Source organism: Nematolebias whitei, chromosome 2, assembly GCF_014905685.2.
Source record: "Nematolebias whitei isolate Nwh7 chromosome 2, NemWhi1, whole genome shotgun sequence".
Lineage (NCBI taxonomy): Eukaryota > Metazoa > Chordata > Actinopteri > Cyprinodontiformes > Rivulidae > Nematolebias > Nematolebias whitei.
In genome coordinates this window covers 55,664,098-55,684,828 of record NC_056499.1, presented here as the reverse complement: position 1 = coordinate 55,684,828, position 20,731 = coordinate 55,664,098, and the positions used below count along the sequence as shown (strand labels likewise).

Genomic DNA, 20,731 nt, shown 5'->3' with positions numbered 1-20,731 from the left:
AATGACTGCTTCAATGCGGCGTGGCATGGAGGCAATCAGCCTGTGGCACTGCTGAGGTGTTATGGAGGCCCAGGATGCTTCGATAGCGGCCTTAAGCTCATCCAGAGTGTTGGGTCTTGCGTCTCTCAACTTTCTCTTCACAATATCCCACAGGTTCTCTATGGGGTTCAGGTCAGGAGAGTTGGCAGGCCAATTGAGCACAGTAATACCATGGTCAGTAAACCATTTACCAGTGGTTTTGGCACTGTGAGCAGGTGCCAGGTCGTGCTGAAAAATGAAATCTTCATCTCCATAAAGCTTTTCAGCAGATGGAAGCATGAAGTGCTCCAAAATCTCCTGATAGCTAGCTGCATTGACCCTGCCCTTGATAAAACACAGTGGACCAACACCAGCAGCTGACATGACACCCCAGTGACTGTGGAAACTTGACACTGGACCTCAAGCAATGTGAATTCTGTGTCTCCTCTCTTCCTCCAGACTCTGGGACCATGATTTCCAAAGGAAATGCAAAATTTACTGTAATCTGAGAACATAACTTTGGACCACTCAGCAGCAGTCCCAGAGATGCTTCTGCCACTGTTTCTGGTTAAAAAATGGCTTGACCTGGGGAATGTGGCACCTGTAGCCCATTTCCTGCACACGCCTGTGCACGGTGGCTCTGGATGTTTCTACTCCAGACTCAGTCCACTGCTTCCGCAGGTCCCCCAAGGTCTGGAATCGGCCCTTCTCCACAATCCTCCTCAGGGTCCGGTCACCTCTTCTCATTGTGCAGCGTTTTCTGCCACACTTTTCCCTTCCCACAGACTTCCCACTGAGGTGCCTTGATACAGCACTCTGGGAACAGCCTATTCATTCAGCAATTTCTTTCTGTGTCTTACCCTCTTGCTTGAGGGTGTCAATGATGGCCTTCTGGACAGCAGTCAGGTCGGCAGTCTTACCCATGATTGCAGTTTTGAGTAATGAACAAGGCTGGGAGTTTTTAAAAGCCTCAGGAATCTTTTGCAGGTGTTTAGAGTTACGTCGTTGATTCAGATGGTTAGGTTAATAGCTTGTTTAGAGAACCTTTTCATGATATGCTAATTTTTTGGGACAGGCATTTTGGGTTTTCATGAGCTGTATGCCATAATCATCAGTATTAAAACAATTAAAGACCTGAAATATTTCAGTTGGTGTGCAATGAATCTGAAATATATGAAAGTTTCATTTTTATCATTACATTATAGAAAATAATGACCTTTATCACAATATGCTATTTTTTTGAGAAGGACCTGTATTTGTCCATTAAACCCAATGAATCCAATCAGCTACTTAGACTACAAGCATGTCTTAAAGACATAAAAACCTGGATAGCCCTTAATTTTCTCCTGTTGAACAGACAAGACTGAGGTTTTGGTTTTTGGACCTGAGCACCTTAGGAATGAATTTTTCAGTCTTTCTCCCTCCTTAGATGCATTAATCTGTCCTCCAGCTCTAATGTTAAAAATCTTGGTGTTATTTTTGATCAGGACATGTCTTTTATCCCCCACATTAAAAACGTTACTAGAACCACCTTCTTCCACCTGCGTAATATCACTAACATTAGAAACGTCTTATCTAAAAATGATGCAGAAAAACTGGTCCATGCATTTGTCACGTCTAGACTGGACTATTGCAATGGTTTATTATCTGGATGTCCAAATACTTCTTTAAAACGTCTTCAGTTGATCCAAAATGCTGCTGCCAGAGTCTTAACTGGAGTTACTGGGAGAGATCATATCTCTCCAGTTTTAGTTTCTCTCCATTGGCTCCCTGTCAAATCCAGAATAGATTTCAAAATCTTACTTCTAACCAACAAAGCTCTCAACAACCTAGCTCCATCTTATATTACAGATCTTATTGTTCCATATTTTCCTAACAGAGCACTTCGCTTTCAGGCTGGAGGTTTACTTGTGGTTCCTAGTGTTAAGATATTTTTGGACTGGTCCTATGGTTTGAATCTGCTCAGAGACGGGATTATAATGAAATTATGGCCCGGTTCTGACTGGGTTAAACTGGGCCAGCAACTCTAAAACTTGTCTCCCTGGGATTCAATATCTGTCACAGAATAGAGTTTAATGTGCTTGCCACATCACCTAGAAAGGCTTTTGAAGCACCGTCTCATATTTCCCAACACATCAGAACCACATAAGATCCACTGAGATCACACTTAGCCACGCCCCCTCATACAATGACAGGTTGAGCTCCCCTTCTGCGAAGGTGGAGTCTAGGACCCTATAAATGAGTAATGACACGGGACATTGGGGCTTTTCTTCTGGGTCTGTGAACGCGTCACAGACTGGAGACTCCAGCGCTGTAAATTGTAACCTTTTCCTGCCTTTTTTTTAATATAATTGATAAAACTTAATTGATGTTTCCTTGATTTATTGATATTGTGAGTTAACACTTGTGAGGGAGGTTCGAGCCGGGGGGAAAGACGTGAGCTGGAGGTGGTTTCCGGGTCCAGTGGCCAGCAGCCAGCTCCCACCTTTAACACTAGAATTTACAAAAGCAGAATGGGAGGCAGATCTTTCAGTTATCAGGCTCCTCTCTTGTGGAACCAACTTCTAATCTCTGTCCGTGAGGCTGACACATTATCCAGTTTTAAAACTAGGCTTAAGACTTTCCTTTTTGCTAAATCCTATAGCTAGGGTCGGCTTGGGTTTCCTGAGCTGTCTCTTAGTTATGCTGCTATAGGCTTTGACTGCTGGAGGACAAACTGACCACAATTTTCACTCTTCTACTGTCTTTACTTACTCTGCTCAACCTGTTTGGTATTTGTAATTATTTTTTCTATCCTTAACATGTGTTGTTGTTTTTTTGTCTTTCAGATACACCTGGACCTATTATTCTGTGTTCGTCTGTCTCTCCTTCCTGTCCTCTCAACCAGCCGGTCAAAGCAGATGGCTGCTTGTCCTGAGCCTGGTTCTGCTGGAGGTTTCTTCCTTTTAAAAGGGAGTTTTTCCTTTCCACTGTTGCCACTGTGCTTGCTCCGGATGGGAGACTGCAACAAAGCCAAGATTCAACTTGTCGGCTGGATTCCTTAGATAGAGAACTTTACTAATTGGCTTTTATGTATGTGAATGTTCCTGTAAAGTGCCCTGAGACAACTTTATTGTGATTTGGCGCTATATAAATAAACTGAATTGAATTAATATTATTTATGAGAGTGAAAAGAGAGAGTGCTGTCAAGAATGACACCCAGACTCTTAACGTGAGGGGAGGGAGAAACCATGGAGCTGTCAATGGTGAGGGAAAAACTGTTTACTTTAGATATAGTGGATTTAGTGCCGATGAGTATAAACTCTGTTTTATCACTGTTTAATTGAAGGAAGTTAGATGTAAACCAGGATTTAATTTCAGCTAAGAGGGAAGTGAGGGAGGAAGGAGGAAATGAATAATTAGGTGCAGTGGATAAGAAGAGCTGGGTGTCATCGGTAAAACAATGAAAGTGAATATTAAATTTACGGAAGATATTGCCAAGGGGGGGAAGGTAGATGATGAAGAGGCCCCAGGACAGAGCCTTGGGGCACACTTGAATTCACAGGGGAGGAGTGGGATCTGAATGACTTAAATTGGATGAACTGAGTGCGGCCAGAGAAATATGACTGAAACCAAGCGAGGGGTGTATGGGTGATGCCAGCAAATTAAAGTCTGCGGAGGAGGATGCTGTGGGACATAGTATCAAACGGCGCAATAAAATCGAGGAGGATGAGAAGAGAAAGTAAACCAGAATCTGCTGCCATGAGAAGAGTGTTAGTGATTCTAAGGAGAGCAGACTCTGTGCTGTGACCGGGGCAGAAACCAGACTGGAACTGTTCGTATAGACCGTTTTTTGGTTAAATGGAGGTAGAGTTGAGAAGCGACTGTTTTTTCCAGAATTTTGGAGATGAATGGAAGGTTAGAAATATGGCAAAGATTATTGAAAATATTTTGATCCAATCCAGTCTTTTTAAGGATTGGAGTGACAACTGCCATTTTGAAGATAGTTGGGACAGTTCCTGAAGAAAGAAATGAGTGAATAATGGCAAAAATTATAGGGAGAAATGAAAAAAGGCAAGATTTTACAAGCACTGTTGGGAGAGGATCAAGAGAACAAGTAGAGGGCTTGGATTTCAGAATGAATTCGGTTATTTCAGAGGCAGAAGGAAGCTGAAAGACAGAAAAAGGCTGACTGAGGGGAGAAGGTTCAGAGGAGGGAGGAAGAGGAGAGACAGGACAAAGTTGCTGATGAATTTTTCTGATTTTATCATAAAAAAAACAAAAAAACGAGAGAATTACAGGTGTCATCTGAATAGAAGTGAGAGGGAAGAGAGTCAGGGGGATGAAAAGTATTGTTTAACAATGAAAACAGGATCTTGGTTTTACCTTTTTTACAGGAAATGAGGCCAGAGTAGAAAGCATATTTAGTTTGCGAGATACAGATCTTGTAATGTGATGTCTGAGAGACGTAGATGTCCGTATGTTTTTTTTCATTTACCCTTTATTTATACAGGTAGTCTCATTGAGTCACGAGAACTCATTTTCAAGAGAGACCTGTTTAGGGAGCAGATGGATAGCAGATAAATGGTAAGACCAGATTTTTTATAGTCGTTCCAGTTGACAACATTTGGTTTTGATGGACTGGAGTTCAAGAGTAAACCAGGGGGCAGAATGAGTAAAGGTAACAGATTGTGTTTTAACAGGAGCAAGGGAGTTGAGAATATGGGTTAAGTGATTATTATATTGAGCAGTAAGTTGATCAGGAGTCAGAAGATGTCCAGGTATCAGAGTGGAGGTAATACTATATGAAAGATAATCCAAATTAATGTCTTTAATGTGCAGAAAAATCATTAAAAAAATCTTTGTGAGATCTTGGGGGGGGGGGGGGGGGAGATAAACTGTGGCAATGATGGTGGGAGTGGGTCCAGACAATGTTGAACCTGAGACGCCGCTAATGTCAAACTGATTAACACCACAGATTAAGACAAACAGCTTGTTTTTTTGGTTCAGCCTTTTTTTTTCCATCTAATCAAATGTGGCCCTCCAGACACGCCCATTTTACTATTGTCCAATCAGATGTGGCCCTCCGGATACACCCATTTTCTATCGTCCAATTATGTGTGACCCTCCAGACATGCCCATTGTTTTATCGTCCAATCAGATGTGGCTTTCCAGATACACCTTCCGAATTTGTCTGCAGAGAGATCTTCTTGGCTCAGGATGGACGCTTGAGTATGAAGTCTGAACACTCTGCGGACAGAGCTGTTATGTCCACCATGAACATAACTTATTAAAAGGAGGACACGAGACACAAATATGGGTTCAACGTTCAATTTATTATAAAAGCTGCTGCTTCCTGAAAAAAAAGAAAAAAGACCAGGAACCCCCAGTTCCCATGTCCATCCGAGAAACAAAACCCAAAATATAAATCAAAGATGGACCTGGTGAGTTGGCCAAACCAAACAAAAAGCTACAGCAGCGGGCCAACCCTATACAAGGCCGTCGAAGCCGCTGCTGATACCAGACTAAATCTACAAAACCCCTAAAAAAGAAAAAACGAAAACAGGGCTACCAGTCCCACCAGGCCAAAACACTACAAAAAACAAGTTGCAAGCTGCATGAAGCCCAAATATTTTGGACAGCCTATTAAGGCTCAGATGCACAACTTTTCTGATGCCAGTGGTTGGATTTGGCACATTCACTTACCTCAGGATTGAAAATGACAAGGGAAAGGTCTATGTTTCCTTCTTGTTGGGAAAGGCAAGAGTGACTCCTTTGAAACAGATAACTATTCCTCATCTCACAGCTGCTGTTCTAGTAGTTCGAGTGGAACAGATGCTGAGAGCAGAATTGGAGCTGCAATTAGATCAATCAGTTTTCTGGACAGACAGCACTTCGGTGCTCAGGTACATAAAAAATGAAGACGTGTTTTTGCACATTTGTGGCAAATCAGGTGTCAATCATCAGAGATGCAACCATGTATCGCGGTGGAGATACATTAACACCAAGGACAATCCTGCAGATTGTGCTTCTAGAGCAATGAAGGTGAGATATTTACTTAATGGAAGAAGTTAAATCGAGGGGCCAAAGTTTCTTCTTGAACCAGAAAGGAAGTGATTTTCAGACAATCTTGAAACCACAATTCCTACCAGCTGCCTGGTTTATTTAATGGAGAAGGGTTCACTTCACCACTTGCTCTCGCCGAGATCGGATGCTTCTCCCTCCCTCTCTGCTTTGCTTTGCTGCTCTGTCTGTCTGTGAAACTGCTTGTGAGCCTCTCTTGCATATCTTCCGAACCATAATTGTGGACTTCTTTGATCAGTTGGTTCCTCAACTCAATTTACAACATTTCTTCGAAGAGAAGACAGGCTTTAGGCGAGCCGATTTGCCCTGTTGGCACGCACACAGCTGGATATCTCTTCGACTTGGAAGACTTGATGATGTGTCTTTCTCTGCTGCCATTTGTGGATTTTAAGGATGCATATTTAATTGGATTTTCAATCACTGGTTCCTGCTTTTTTGGATTCAGCTGGTGCTGGTTTTATCTACAATCAAGGAAGTCGTCAGCAGCAAATTTGGACCCGATCACGCTGCTTGCCTTTATGATGGCTTGGTTCGTGTCTCGAGTACCCAGACTCAAATGCTTTGGTCTGAATGGATCAGATCTTGGGGATTTTACTCAGTCACGTTCCATTGGTGTGGCCATGTATTTTGGACATTTCGGAACCGTGTCGACCAACACAGACTGAAGGTAGATGTCATTAAGTTCTGCCTGTCTCCAAAACAACTGTGTGTTTATCTGAATTTGGCACCCTTGGCTGGCCTTGAAGGTCATCTTATCTGAATTTGCCTGGAGAAAATGTGATCTGATGCTCACCACCCCCTCCCTGAGGAATTTCCAACTGATAACCAGATGGAACCAGCTGAATAAACTTTGTGTCATCATTTCAGGACTCTTGGATTCTCATAGTCGTTATTCTTGGCCATTCCTTGACATACCTCGAGAATGTTTATGGATCTCACCGGAGGACATTGACTGATTATTACATGCTTATCAGAACTCTTACAGTGACCTCAAGAGCATCTATGAACATTGCTGACCGCTCTTGTCTCCATTTGCAGAATGTCTACGTCACTATGTGCTGTTTGTGCGGGGTGTTTTTTGAATTTTAGAGTTTTTTTTTTTCCTCAGACAAAAAAAAAAAAAAGTCTGATAGGAATTTTTTTTCCGCCTCCAACTCCTACATGTGTCCAGTTAACCACTGTTTTTGTCTGTCCAAACAGGTCTCACTTGTAAATGAGTCTTCAAGGCTCAATGTGATTTATCTGTTTAAATAAAGGCTGAATGAATGAAAAAAGATGTTGAGGTGAAAAGAGATGCCACAGTAAACATCATCGTTCAGGACTCTCCTAATGCCACAGATCAGCTCCTTTCATATTTCTCAGATCGGAGCAAGCTTAAGGTGGCAGCTGCCTGGTTTATTCAATAGAAAAGGGTTCTTCTGCAATTGAAACAAAGGGGGAAAAAAGTTGTATTCTCTTAAGACAGGTGCAGAGAAATTAATGCGATGGAGAGGGCCAAAAAAGCAATAAATCGAACTTTATCAGTTGAGGATCTTTTGGATGCTGAAATTTCCATTATTCTATACAGTCAGCAGAAGAGGTTCAAAAAAGAGATTGCAGCACTATCAGTTGGAAAACCTGTACCAAGAGATTACTCTATTTACAAACTAGACCCGTGTCTAGAGGATGGACTTTTGAGAGTTGGATGCCACTTGAATAAGTCAGCTTTACCAGAAGAAACAAAGCATCCACTCATACTGTCAAAAGAACATGCCTCCACACTAATTTAGAGACAAATGCACCAACAAGTTGGCCACAACGGCAGAAATCATATGCTGTCAAGACTACAAAAAAGATTTTGGATAACAAATGCCACATTAGCTGTGAGAAAAATCATATCACAATGTAGCTTCTGCAGATGACACAAAGGAAAGTTGGGCGAGCAGAAAATGGCGGACCTGCCAAAGGAAAGGCTCCTTCCAGATCTCCCTTCCTTTACACACATATGGGTGGATTATTTTGGTCCTTTGGAGGCGAAGAGAGGACAAAGCTACTGCAAGCGTTATGGTGTCATCTTTACTTGTTTGACAAGCAGAGCTGTTCATTTGGGAGTGGCTTTGTCTTTAAACACTGATGAATGCATTAATGCTTTGGGAAGATTTATCAGTCGAGGAGGACAAGTGTCTTCAATCCGCTCAGATAATGGCACAAATGTGGTGGGAGCAGAGAAAGGACTGAGGGAAGCACTTAAATCTATAAGCCATAATCAGATACAGAGTGTTATTGCAAGATGGCATCAAGTGGAACTTTAATCCATCTGCAGCAGTGCACTTTGGAGGAGTCTGGGAATGTGCTATTCGGATGGTAAAAAAAAGTTCTTACCTCTGTGTTACATCTTCAAACGCTGGATGATGATGCAGACCATTTTGTGCGAGGTTGAGGCTATATTGAATGGTCAACCCCTCACTAAATTCTCAGATGGTCCCACTGATTTGGAACCACTTGTAGTGATGTCAGGACAGCTTTGCTGTAGACACACTAATTAATTATTCTTAAAGCTAGTTCAAGCACAAAGAATATTAATTGTTAATTACAACGGATTCTTTCTTTTTCAAGTTAAATTTCTGCCATGTGACCGAGACAACTGTGAGTGGATTGTTTAATCAGTGACATGAGACGCCATTTTATCTTTGACCCATCAGAATAAATGCGGTCATTTATTTAACAGAATCAAAATTTAACACCAAAACATGTACACATTGATTTGCTGATCTGTTTCTGATTAATAAACTTGGCATGCTTTACTAACAAGACAGCAGAACATTACTGATCGAGGCCGATTCACCTAGGAAGGCATCTAGATTACTGGCAAATAGAAGTTAAAGAGAAGAAATAGATTTAAAAGGAAGATGGATGAAGGAAGATGTGTGTTTGTTGACCAGAATTAGCACTCTTCTTTCAACACCAGCTCAAACCCCCAGTCCACTTAGTGCGTGACAACTCGTGACGTCTCTTTACCTTTGCAGTGGATGGATCAGCTCCAGTATAGATGGCCCTATGCACGCTACCTTTCAGCGTCTCCGGTCAGGGTGGCTGGTCATCGTTCGAAGTCGTGACGATTTACTCCGTTCAACAGAACAAGCTTCCTTCGAAGTTGTAGGGCGTTACGCCCGGGTGAGTTCACAGCGAGGAGCTGTGACTCCGCTGGGATGGACGGACCCTTGTCTCACAGTCAAATCCATCAGCTATTGATTATATCTGAAAGTTCCTTAGGAACTCTCAGTAAGACTTCAGTCAGAAATTCCACTCAGAAGTGGAATACTCCTGGGAAGACTTCATAAACTCAAGGAAGACTGAAAGAAGACTGAATAGTCCCAGGAAGTGTTGACTTTTTAAAGAGTACTCACTTCCTGTCACTTGGTACTTCCTGATTGGTTGAAACAACCAGCAGGGGCGGTGTTTCAGTGATGTCAGAGGGTTATTAGAAGTCAAGAGAGGATGCAGGAATGTTTAGGAACGGTTAGTAAAGATGAGAAAAATATTTTGAAGAAGTGAGAAACTTTGCAGGTGCCAGCTTCTTAGGTCGTTTTCACACCTGATAGTCCGGTAGACTCGGTTCAGTTCGGGACCAATATTCATGACCTTTTGTTTACATTTGAGATGGTGCGTTTGCATTCACACTGCACTGTGCAGTTGAGTCAACCTGTTGAACCAACCTATTCCCCCTCTCGCCTGTGGGGGCGCTGCACCAAGAACTACTGAAAGAAACGACACAAAAACCTCTGAAGACACGTCTTCTTCTGTAAATAAAAACAAAAACGAAGTGGCATCAAGTTTTAGCAGTTTTAGGAGTTATATTTTGTCATTTTTCAAAAATGGACTTGGCATGAGCAGAAGATGAGACAGAAGACCATGGAGAATGTTGTTTTTCCACACAAGGCAGCTGACGGCTCCATATAAGGTCAGAGAAATGCGTGTTTGTTTACCCTGCGGAGCGGGGCTCGGTCTGTTTACATTCACATTATACTCAAACCGCGCTAGAGTTTGCTTCTACCGGACCGAGACCTAGGTTTTAGCCTGGGCCAGAGTTCGCCTTTTTGTTCCGTGACAGAGTTCGATGGTGCGTTCACACCTCCCTAAACGAACCGGACTTTCTAGGAAAACGAGCTAGAGTTCGATTAAAGCGGACTAAACAGGGCTGGTGTGAATGCACCCTTATTTACTGTCTGCTAGGTTTAAAAACAAGGCACTTCGTTCTCATAACTTGCTTTCTGACTTCTGACCGACATCAAATCCGCTCATTCAGACAGAAGATCAAAATGCACAATTACTTTGTAAATAGACATTTAACTTGATTTCTAAGTCTAATGAGGTTTAAAAATCATTAAAACTGTTTCACAGTTGATTTAAATGAGTGGTTCACTTCAACATTTAGAAATGGTATGAACTAAACACACTCTGATTATCAAGATATCTTAAAATAGTAATGATAATGTAAAATGGAAGAGTGTTCTTTCAATTGATTAATTCAGGATACAATTAAATAGTCTCTTGATGAGATAATTTGTATTTCTGGATTCAGATCAATGAAATAACAGTTCCTGTCCCCTGAAGGTCTTCAGAGACAGGTTGAGGTCGGAGGCCTAGTTCACTACACACTCACGCCTAACCACATTCTCCTGACGAAAGGAAAACCAGTTTTATCACCTGGATTGTTTAACAAGGATGATGTGTATGTGACGATGTTAAGAGGAGATGGCGACAAATCCAATATCTTGCAGATTTGTTTTGGAAAAAATGGGTGCAAGAGTACCTCCCATTACTTCAAAAGCAACAAAAATGAACCAAGAGAGGATAATTTTTTTTTCCTGGAGACAGTCGTCGTGATGGATCCTGTAGCTCCACAAGGGTCTTGGTTTCTGGGCAGAGTGTTGAAAACCTTTCCAGACAAAAAAGGTCAGGTACACTCTGTGAGCCTTCAGACAAAAAAAAAAAAAGGCCTGTTATGCTCTGTGAGCCTTCAGACAAAAACAAACATCCTAGAAAGACCTGTCTCGAAGCTATGCCTATTAACAGAAGCTGAAAGTAGTTAATGTTATGTGTGGTGACATGCACATGTTGGGTATTATTGGGCATAATTTCTGTTTCATTATTGTTGTCATTGCTCTGTACTTTCATATTAAAAGTTAATTGTAACATCAGCTGCCATTTACAATTAGGGGCCGGTTTTTTAGAAATAGAAATAGAGCCATATTTTTTGGTGTTTATCCATTTATTTTTTGTTTGGTGGAATACCTGAAAGTCATAGTGAGTGACATCATGTGTGGTTAAAAAGGAGTCACAGGTAACCGCTCAGCAGGTGTGCTGATTGCGGCTGAAACAAACAGTTTTTGACCGTCGTCACGTAATCATCGTTGTCATCTTTTGTTATTTAATTGCTTCACGCTATTATCTGAACCTTTTGGTGTAACTAAGCCAGACTGTAAGTATAAAACTCAAGATCAATAAATGTTCTACAGAAGAACCATGTTTATTCATTGGATCCAGGAGGATGACGCATCAACCCAGAGCCACAGTCAGCAGCTCTTCAGTGGCTTAGGTTCATTTTTGTTTTATTTTGGTTAAGAACAAATCACTACATAAATGTTTGAACCTAAAAGTTTCAGCCTTAAAGCTTAACTGTGGATTTTCATGTGCCGATTCAAATGACTCTTACTCCCATAACTTTTCTCACATGTCTTGCATGAATGACGTCTTTTTTTATGCGTGCGTGTGTGCTTTGAAAGAGCAGCCTTATCAGAGAAGGTTTTTCCACAAGCTTTACAAAAGAATGGTTTGTCTTCCGTGTGATTTCTCTCATGGTTTGATAAATGACTGCTCCTGCTGAAACATTTACCACAGGTTGTACAAGTGTAGGGCTTCTCACCGGTATGACTTGTCATATGTCGTGTTAAATGATTCCTGCAACCAAAACCTTTCCCACAGGTTTGACAAAGAAACAACTTTTCGCCAGTGTGAATTTTTGTGTGCCGACTTAAATGGCTATGTCTGTTAAATTTTTTACCACAGGTCTTGCATGAATGTGGCCTCTCCCCTGTATGGATTAACTTGTGGTTTTTGAAAGCTGGGCTGTTAGAAAATCTTTTCCCACAAGTTTCACAAAAGTAGGGCTTCTCACCAGTGTGAGTTCTGGTGTGGATCATGAAACCACTTCGAAATCTGAAAACCTTTCCACACGTTTTGCAAGAATATGGTGTTTCATCAGTATGTGTTCTCATGTGGAGCTGCATATTACTTTTACTTCGAAAACTTTTCTGACATACAGTGCAGGGATATGGTCTCTCACCTGTGTGAGTAATGTGATGTCGCTTCAATAAACTGGCCTTATGAAAGGTTTTTCCACAAATGTTACATTTTAACAACCCGTTACTGGTTTTAGAGCTTCCTTCCTGATTTCGGCTCTTCGCTTCAAAAACATTGTCTTTGCTATTTGATTCTGTTTTATTGTCAGAACTTTCTTTATCAGTTTGACTCATTATACAGGTCTTCTGTTTTAAAACCAGCAGTTCTTCCTCCTGGCTGATGCAGAGCTCTTTGTGTTCATCTTTAATCTGTGGAGGTTCTGGTTCCTCAAGTTCCTCTTTAATCTGTGGAGGTTCTGATTCTTCAAGTTTCACTTTAATCTGTGGAAATTCTGGTTCTTCAATGTCCATATTAATCCAGGGAAATTCTGGTTCCTTAAATTCCTCTTTAATCAGTGGAAGTTCTGGTATCTTTAAATCTTTTTTAATCTGTGGAGGTTCTGGTTCTTCAATTTCTATTTTAATCCAGGGAAGTTCTAGTTCCTTAAATTCCTCTTTAATCTGAGGAGTTTCTGGTTCCTCTTTAATCTGTGGGGACTTTGTTTCCTCAAGTTCCTCTTTAATATTTGGAGGTTCTGGTTCCTCAAGTTCCTCTTTAATCTGTGGAGGTTCTGGTTCTTCAATTTCCAGTTTAATCCAGGGAAATTCTGGTTCCCTAAATTCCTCTTTAATCCGTGGAGGCTCTGGTTTCTGAAATTCCACTTTAATCTGTGGAGGCTCTGGTTTCTCAAATTCCTCTTTAATCTGTGGAGGTTCTGGTTCCTCCAGTTCCTCTTTAAATTCCAACGATTCTGGCTCTCCATGATCCATCCTGGAGTTGCTGTCCTGGTTACAGAGCTGCTGTCCAGTACAAATCTCCTTACAAAGAAAGTGTGGGAGTTCTGGGGAAAGAAGAAAAAAAAAGCAAGCGATAAAATAAAACATTTTACAGATTTGAGTGAAATTTTAATTCTGCAAATGAGAATTATCCTTTAGATCAGGGGTGCCCAGCACGGTGATAGCAATCTACTGGGGATGCACAATCCACATTTTTTTAACTGCTGATCCGATCCCGATACCTAAATCTGGATATGGATATCATTTTGATATCATCATCATCATTATTTTTTTCATTCCACCTTTATTTATACAGGTTAATCCCATTGAGCCTCAGGGACTCATTAACAAGAGATGCCTAAATTTTTAACAAAGAGTGATGACAACAGTGGACAACAATGACAACAACAGACAATCATAAAAGATAAATACAAATTAAATTTTTTTTAACAAGTTAAAATAAAATGGCAACCATTATTGATTTTATGAGGCTGTAATAATCTCCTCTCAAGTACCACTTGTACAAATCTATGCATGCATGTCCAAAAAGGCAAATTAAGGTAAGTTTTATTAATGTTGGATAAGTTTCAAAGTTAGAATTAAATTCTACTAACACAAAACATGTTTTTTTAATTCCTAGCTTTAAAGTGGATATTAAAGTGATTCATTTTAAGTGATTGTTTGGTTAAATATATATATATATTTTTTCTTGTTATTTTCAATTCATATGCTTTTTTGTTTATTGATCGTCTACTGTTGTACTGGCAAATATCTCCTTGAGGGTAAACTATATCTTGGCTGCAAGTATTCAGTCAAGCTGCAAAATCCTTTGCTTTCTACAAATGATAGCGGTTGGACATTAATTACAATGAAGTTTAGCAATTTCTCAGTAAACATTCAAGCTACGTGACTTTAGCGGTGTGACTGTGTGATTGTGTCTGTGTATGAATGTGTATTTGTTAGGCCGAGACTCAGACTGCCCCCTCTTTGATACAAATGGGGATGCTTGGCATCGCACCCCTATCGCGCGGCCCCCTGGTGGGGTGTGCCCTTGCCTGCCGGCGCGCTTGGGGCCCTTGGTGTCGGGGGCTGGGCGCTTGGGCGTTTGTCGGCTCGGCCTGGTGTCTGCCTGGTGGGGCTTGGGTCCTCTGGCCCTGTCAGGCCTTGGCCTGGGTGGTGTGAGTCCTCGGTGCCCGGGCCTGGACCTGCATCGGTGCGGCAGGTTCCGGCGGGGGCCTATGAGTTTGTCGCTGTTGGCCCCGGGGGGTCACTGTATGTGGTCGCTGGTGGGGATCTTCCGGTTCTCCCCTGTGGTCTGAACTGGGGGGTGGGTGAGTGGTTCGTCCTGTGTGGCTGGCCCTGGGGGCTCCGCGGTCGGGGTCCCTCCTGGGGTCTTGGGCTCTGGTCCCCCCTTTTTCGTCTGCCTCTGGTCTTGGGCGTCGGGTCTCTGCTGCTTCACGGTTACTATTAAATGTTCTATTAGAGAAGCCTTATACACTTATGCATGCTCGCAACCACACACAAATAGATGCAGGGATGCTTATGTAGGCTTTATATGTAGATATATAGATAAATGTATATTCATGTGTATGTATGTATGTATATAGGCGTAGGTATGGGTATATATATTTATGGAAACTTACTGCAAAGCCATGAATATTTTAAGTTCTTTATACATATGTATTTTGTTGCTGTGTTTTGTCATGTTCTTTGCAGGTGAACAGACAGTGGCCGGGTGTTTTGCCGTGTGCGCTCTCTGTGTATATTTCGGAGTCATACTTTGTCTTTTCTTTCTTTCCATCCTATTTAAAAAAAAAAAAAACTACACTAGATAATCACTAGAATAAATATTTCACAATAATGGTGTGGAGAGGATGGCTGTAAGGGGAGAAGGGAAGCCATCTAAAAAAAAAAAAAAAATGTTGGATAAGTTTCAAAGTTGGAATTAAATTCTGCTAACACAAAACATGTTTTTTAATTCCTAGCTTTAAAGTAGATATTAAAGTGATTAATTTAAGTGATTGTTTGTTTAAAGTTATTTTATATATTTTTTTAAATAAAGGGCAGATATTATGCAATTTTTTTTCTTTTCTTCACTGTTTTCATTCCATGTTTTTTTTTCTTTTTGATGAATTTGTTTTGTTCATTTTGTTTATTTTAAATGAATGAATGAATTAAAAAATAAAATAAAAAATGTAAGGGCTTTAAACATCTGCTAAGTTCATGGCATAAACCAACATAGACATGTTCCTGTTTTAAGTATTTTACATCGCTTTATAATGTAGCTGTTTTTGTTTCTTATAATAAATATATATATATATATATATATATAATTTTCTTGTTATTTTCAATTCATATGCTTTTTTGTTTATTGATCGTCTACTGTTGTACTGGCAAATATCTCCTTGAGGGTAAACTATATCTTGGCTTGCAAAATCCTTTGTTTTCTACAAATGATAGCGGTTGGACATTAATTACAATGAAGTTTAGCAATTTCTCAGTAAACATTCAAGCTACGTGACTTAAGCGGTGTGTTCTTCTCATTCAATCTGAAGCAGGCAGTCTGATTTAAGTCAGCCGCGCTCAGTCTGCCCCTCCTTCAAGAAGGGCAGACTGAGCGGGGCAGATTGAGCATGGCTGACTGAAACCAGACTGCCTGCTTCGAACTGAACAAGAAAAACATGGAGCTCGAATGTCCAACGTAAAACTAACTTTACCGCGGTTTAATGTGGTGCTATATTTGATTAACTTCGTTGTATTGTAGGTCGCAATGGAGCTTCCTCCTCTCGGTACAGTGGCTCTGCAGACATTGCAGGTTGCTGTCTTGCTTTGTTTCTAGTAGAAGTGTAATGATACATATGGTGTAATGAACCATTTTGGTACAGCATGTTCGGTTTGGTCCACCTGCGGACTGTTTCGGTTATTTTTTCACTCAAACTTTTATTAACGAGAGATTATGCACCGTGAAACTAAAGTTCCTAAACGTGTTTCAGCACGGCGCTATTATCTTGCAACACGCGCAGCATTAGCAGCCTAGCAACTCATTGTGGTCTCCTGTTGTCGAACATTATGGCTTTCTTGAGAGACAAGTGCAAATCCAAAGCTGTGTGTCGACTAGGGCTGAGTACCGAACCGAGGTTCTTTTATGGCACCGATCGAACTGCACTGGTCGGTGTATGTATTGAAACGTCACTCTTCTTTTGGTGTCAAGTTTCGGTATTGGCTGTAACGTGTCACGTGGTTTCAGCATGCAGGCAGGTAAAACACCAGACATATGACAACAGACTACTGTTTACACCCAGAGCTGTATAGAGCTGCTGCACCTAATCTATGTATAATGTATGTCTATGGTGCTGGTGACGCCCACAGACAGGGTTCACGTGTGCAGAAAGTTGCTCCATGTTTTACACTGCGAGGAGAGAGGAGTTCAGCAGTCTCTCCCCCCCCCCCCCCCCCTCTCAGCATTAAAGTCTGCCTGTGAGTGTTAGAGAGCCTGAACGTCCTGATTCATTATCTCCACGACCAGACTCCTCTTCATCAAAGAACTCTGAGGACGGCTCTGTGTTTCAGCTGGTGAGTTTACGTTTGTTAACGTTACTGCAGCTTAACACATGCATTGCGGTGAAATAAACTATGATCCATGTAACGCTAACTTCTTAAGTTATTAGTGTGTAAATTTATTTTATGGGTATCTATGTAGCTAGCTAAAATCAGAAGCTAACTAAAGATGGACAGTAACAGATAAAGCTTAGCTTGTAAAAATGTGCTCATCCATCCAGTCAGCTGCTTAAACAGTTCACTAATGTTCAGTGTTTATTTTAATGTTCTCCTCACAGGAGGTTCTGACCCTGATGTGAAGAGGACAAAAGAAAAGCGAGATCAGGGCCACAGGACAGTCACAAACTTTGTTGTTAAAAAAGTTTGCTGCTTTTTCTACAGTGGAAGCTGCATGGTGGAGGTAAGTTAAACTGTAAAGGATTTTGTTGACCAGTTAAGCTTTTATCTCTCAGCCTAGATAATGTTTTTTGAGTAATAAATAATAACACAACCATGTTATTGTTGATGTTTTGTTCTCATGTCAATTAGGGAGATGATCAGAGCCCTAAACTCTCGTGAACCACAGAGAAGATTCAGAAAGAGACACAGAGGTGCAGATGTCTGCATCACCCCTAACCTCAGTGAATCCAGTGACCTGCTGGTGGAATGTGAGGGACAATATGTCAGTGCTATCAAACTGACAACCAGGTATCTGTGTGTGCAACAAGCATCATCCACACCCTCAGAGTGAACATTTTCTACTGCTGGAGACACCATAAGCCAGGAGTGGGCTTGTTTGTGTCCAAAGAAAGCAGACATGTTGTTTCTGAAGAAAAACTGTTAAGTGAAAAGGTCCTCAGTGTGCAGCAGTGAGCATTAGACACTGATGTGTCACTTGTTTGAAACTGGTCTTTTGACATGAAAATTATTTGTTTATTTTTATGTAAGAAAACTGCTTGGAATAGAAAAATACCTAAGTTAAAAAATAAAGCTCACAATTTGTACTGTAATGTGGAACATAATTTTATTCTTGTTAGAACTAATAATAATTACAAAATTGGAACAGAAAAAAGAACCATCCAAGAACCGACACCGAAGTGAAGGTACCGACACCGGTACCGATACCAAGTTTTTTAGAAAGGTACCCAGCCCTAATTATTGAGCATGGACTTTTTTGGTAAAAACAGGAACATGTCTGTGTTGGTTTATGTCATGAACTGCAGTGTTTAAAGCAATTTAATTTATTTTTTCATTCATTTAAAAGAGACAAAATAAACAAAATCATTAAAAAAAAATTGAATGAAAAGGGTGCAGAAAGACGAAAAAAAATTTCTTATATCTGCCCCTTATTTAAAAAAATATATAAAATAACTTTAAACAAACAATCACTTAAATTAATCACTTTAATATCCACTTTAATGACGGGAAAAAAAAAACTTGTTTTGTGTTAACAGAATTTAATTCTAACTTTGAAACTTATTCAACATTAATAAAAATTAACTCAAGCTGGCTTTTTGGACATGCATGCATATATTTGTACAAATTGTACTTGCCAATAGAGAGGAGATTATTACAGCCTCATAAAATCAATAATGATGAGGATATTGGCCGATATCCAGATTTAGGGATCGGGATCGGAAGTAAAAAAAAAAAAAAAAAAAAGTGGATTGTTGCAAACCCCCCCCCCAAAAGAAACATTTAGACATAGTCTAAGGGGTTGTTTACCCATCCATCCATTTTCTTCCGCTTATCAGGGGTCGGGTCGCGGGGGTAGCAGACTAAGTAGGGAAGCCCAGACTTCCCTCTCCCCAGCCACTTGGGCCAGCTCTTCCGGGGGAATCCCGAGGCGTTCCCAAGCCAGCCGAGAAACATAGTCCCTCCAGCGTGTCCTAGGTCATCCTCTGGGCCTCCTTCCGGTGGGACGTGTCTGGAACACCTCACCAGGGAGGCGTCCAGGAGGCATCCTAAACAGATGCCCAAGCCACCTCAACTGGCTTCTCTCGACGTGGAGAAGCAGCGGCTCTACTCTGAGTCCCTCGCGGATGATTGAGCTTCTCACCCTATCTCTAAGGGAGAGCCCAGACACCCTGCGGAGAAAACTAATTTCGGCCACTTGTATCCGAGATCTCATTCTTTCGGTCACAACCCAAAGCTCGCGACCATAGATGAGGGTAGGAACGTAGATCGATCGGTAAATTGAGAGCTTTGCCTTTTGACTCAGCTCTCTCTTCACCAAGACAGACCGGTACAGCGCCTGCTTCAATGCAGACGCTGCACCTTTCTGCCTATCGATCTCACGCTCCATTTTTCCCTCATTCGTGAACAAGACCCCAAGATACTTGAACTCCTCCACTTGGGGTAGGACCTCCTCCCTGACCCAGAGAGGGCACTCTACCCTTTTCCGGCTCAAGACCATGGCCTCGGATTTGGAGGAACTGATCTTCATCCCGGCCGCGTCGCATTCAGAGGCGAACCACTCCAGCTGCAGCTGTAGATCATGATCTGATGAAGCCAATAAAACCACATCATCTGCAAAAAGCAGAGACGCAATCCTAAGGCCACCAAAACAGATCCCCTCAACACCTTGGCTACGCCTAGAAATTCTGTCCATAAAAGTTATAAACAAAATCGGTGACAAAGGGCAACCTTGGCGGAGTCTAACTCTCACCGGGAACAAGCCCGACTAACTGCTGGCGATGCGGACCAGGCTCTGACACCGGTCATACAGGGACCTAACAGCTCGTATCAAAGGGCCCGGTACCCCATACTCCAGGAGTATCCCTCACAGGGTTCCCCAAGGGATGCGGTCATATGCCTTCTCCAAGTCCACAAAGCACATGTAGACCGGTTGGGCAAACTCCCACGCACCCTCCAGGACCCTGCTGAGAGTGTAGAGCTGGTCCAGTGTTCCACGGCCAGAATGAAAACCGCACTGTTCCTCCTGAATCCGAGGTTTGACTATCCGACGGACCCTCTTCTCCAGAACCCCCGAATAGACCTTAACAGGGAGGCTTAAGAGCGTGATTCCCCTGTAGTTGGAACACAATCTACGGCCCCCCTTTTTGAATGGGGGACCACCACCCCGGTCTGCCAATCCAAGGGAACTTCCCCCGATGTCCACGCAATATTGCAGAGTCGCGTAAGCCATCACAACCCTACAACATCCAGAGCCTTAAGGAACTCCGGGCAAATCTCATCCACCCCCGGGGCCCTGCCACCGAGGAGCTTTTTAACCACCTCTGTGACCTCAGCACCAGAGATTGGAGGGCCCGACCCAGAGTCTCCAGGCTCCGCTTCCTCAGTGGAAGACGTGCCAGTGGGATTGAGGAGGTCTTCAAAGTATTCCGCCCACCGACCCACAACATCCCGAGTTGAGGTCACCAGCACACCATTCTCACTATAAACAGTGTTGGTGGCGTACCTCTTTCCCCCCGAGATGCCGGATGGCGGACCAGAATCACCTCGAAGCTGTGCGGAAGTCATTCTCCATGGACTCTCCGAACTCCTCCCATGCCCGAGTTTTTGCCTCGGCGACTACCCGAGCCGCATGTCGCTTGGACTGCCAGTACCCATCAGCTGCTTCTGGGGTCCCACAGGCCAAAAAGGCCCGATAGGACTCCTTCTTCAGCCTGACAGCATCCCTCACCGACGGTGTCCACCATCGGGTTCGAGGGTTGCCGCCGCAACAGGCACAGACAACCTTGCGGCCGCAGCTCCGGTAAGCCGCCTCGACAATAGAGGCACGAAACATGGTCCACTCAGACTTAATGTCCCCCACCTCCCTCGGAAAATGTTCAAAGTTCTCCCAGAGGTGGGAGTTAAAACTCCGTCTCACAGAAGACTCTGCCAGACGTTCCCAGCAAACCCTCACAATACGTTTGGGTCTGCCAGGTCTGATCGGCATCCTCCCCCACCATCGGAGCCAACTCACCACCAGGTAGTGATCAGTGGACAGC

The 20,731-nt window shown here is 42.3% G+C and overlaps 1 protein-coding gene across 1 annotated transcript in view; it reads right to left on the bottom strand.

Annotated features, from left to right (window-relative positions):
• Positions 1-10,725: 10,725 nt before the first annotated feature.
• Positions 10,726-20,731, bottom strand: part of LOC119427360 (zinc finger and SCAN domain-containing protein 31) — a 31,114-nt gene continuing 21,108 nt past the window's right edge. The window contains exons 2-3 of the mRNA XM_037694965.1: positions 12,239-13,303; positions 10,726-10,739 (exon numbers count right to left, since the gene is read on the bottom strand). Of these exons, the coding sequence (XP_037550893.1) occupies positions 10,726-10,739; positions 12,239-13,232 (1,008 nt within the window). The 5' untranslated portion in view covers positions 13,233-13,303. The remainder of the gene's footprint in view (positions 10,740-12,238; positions 13,304-20,731) is intronic.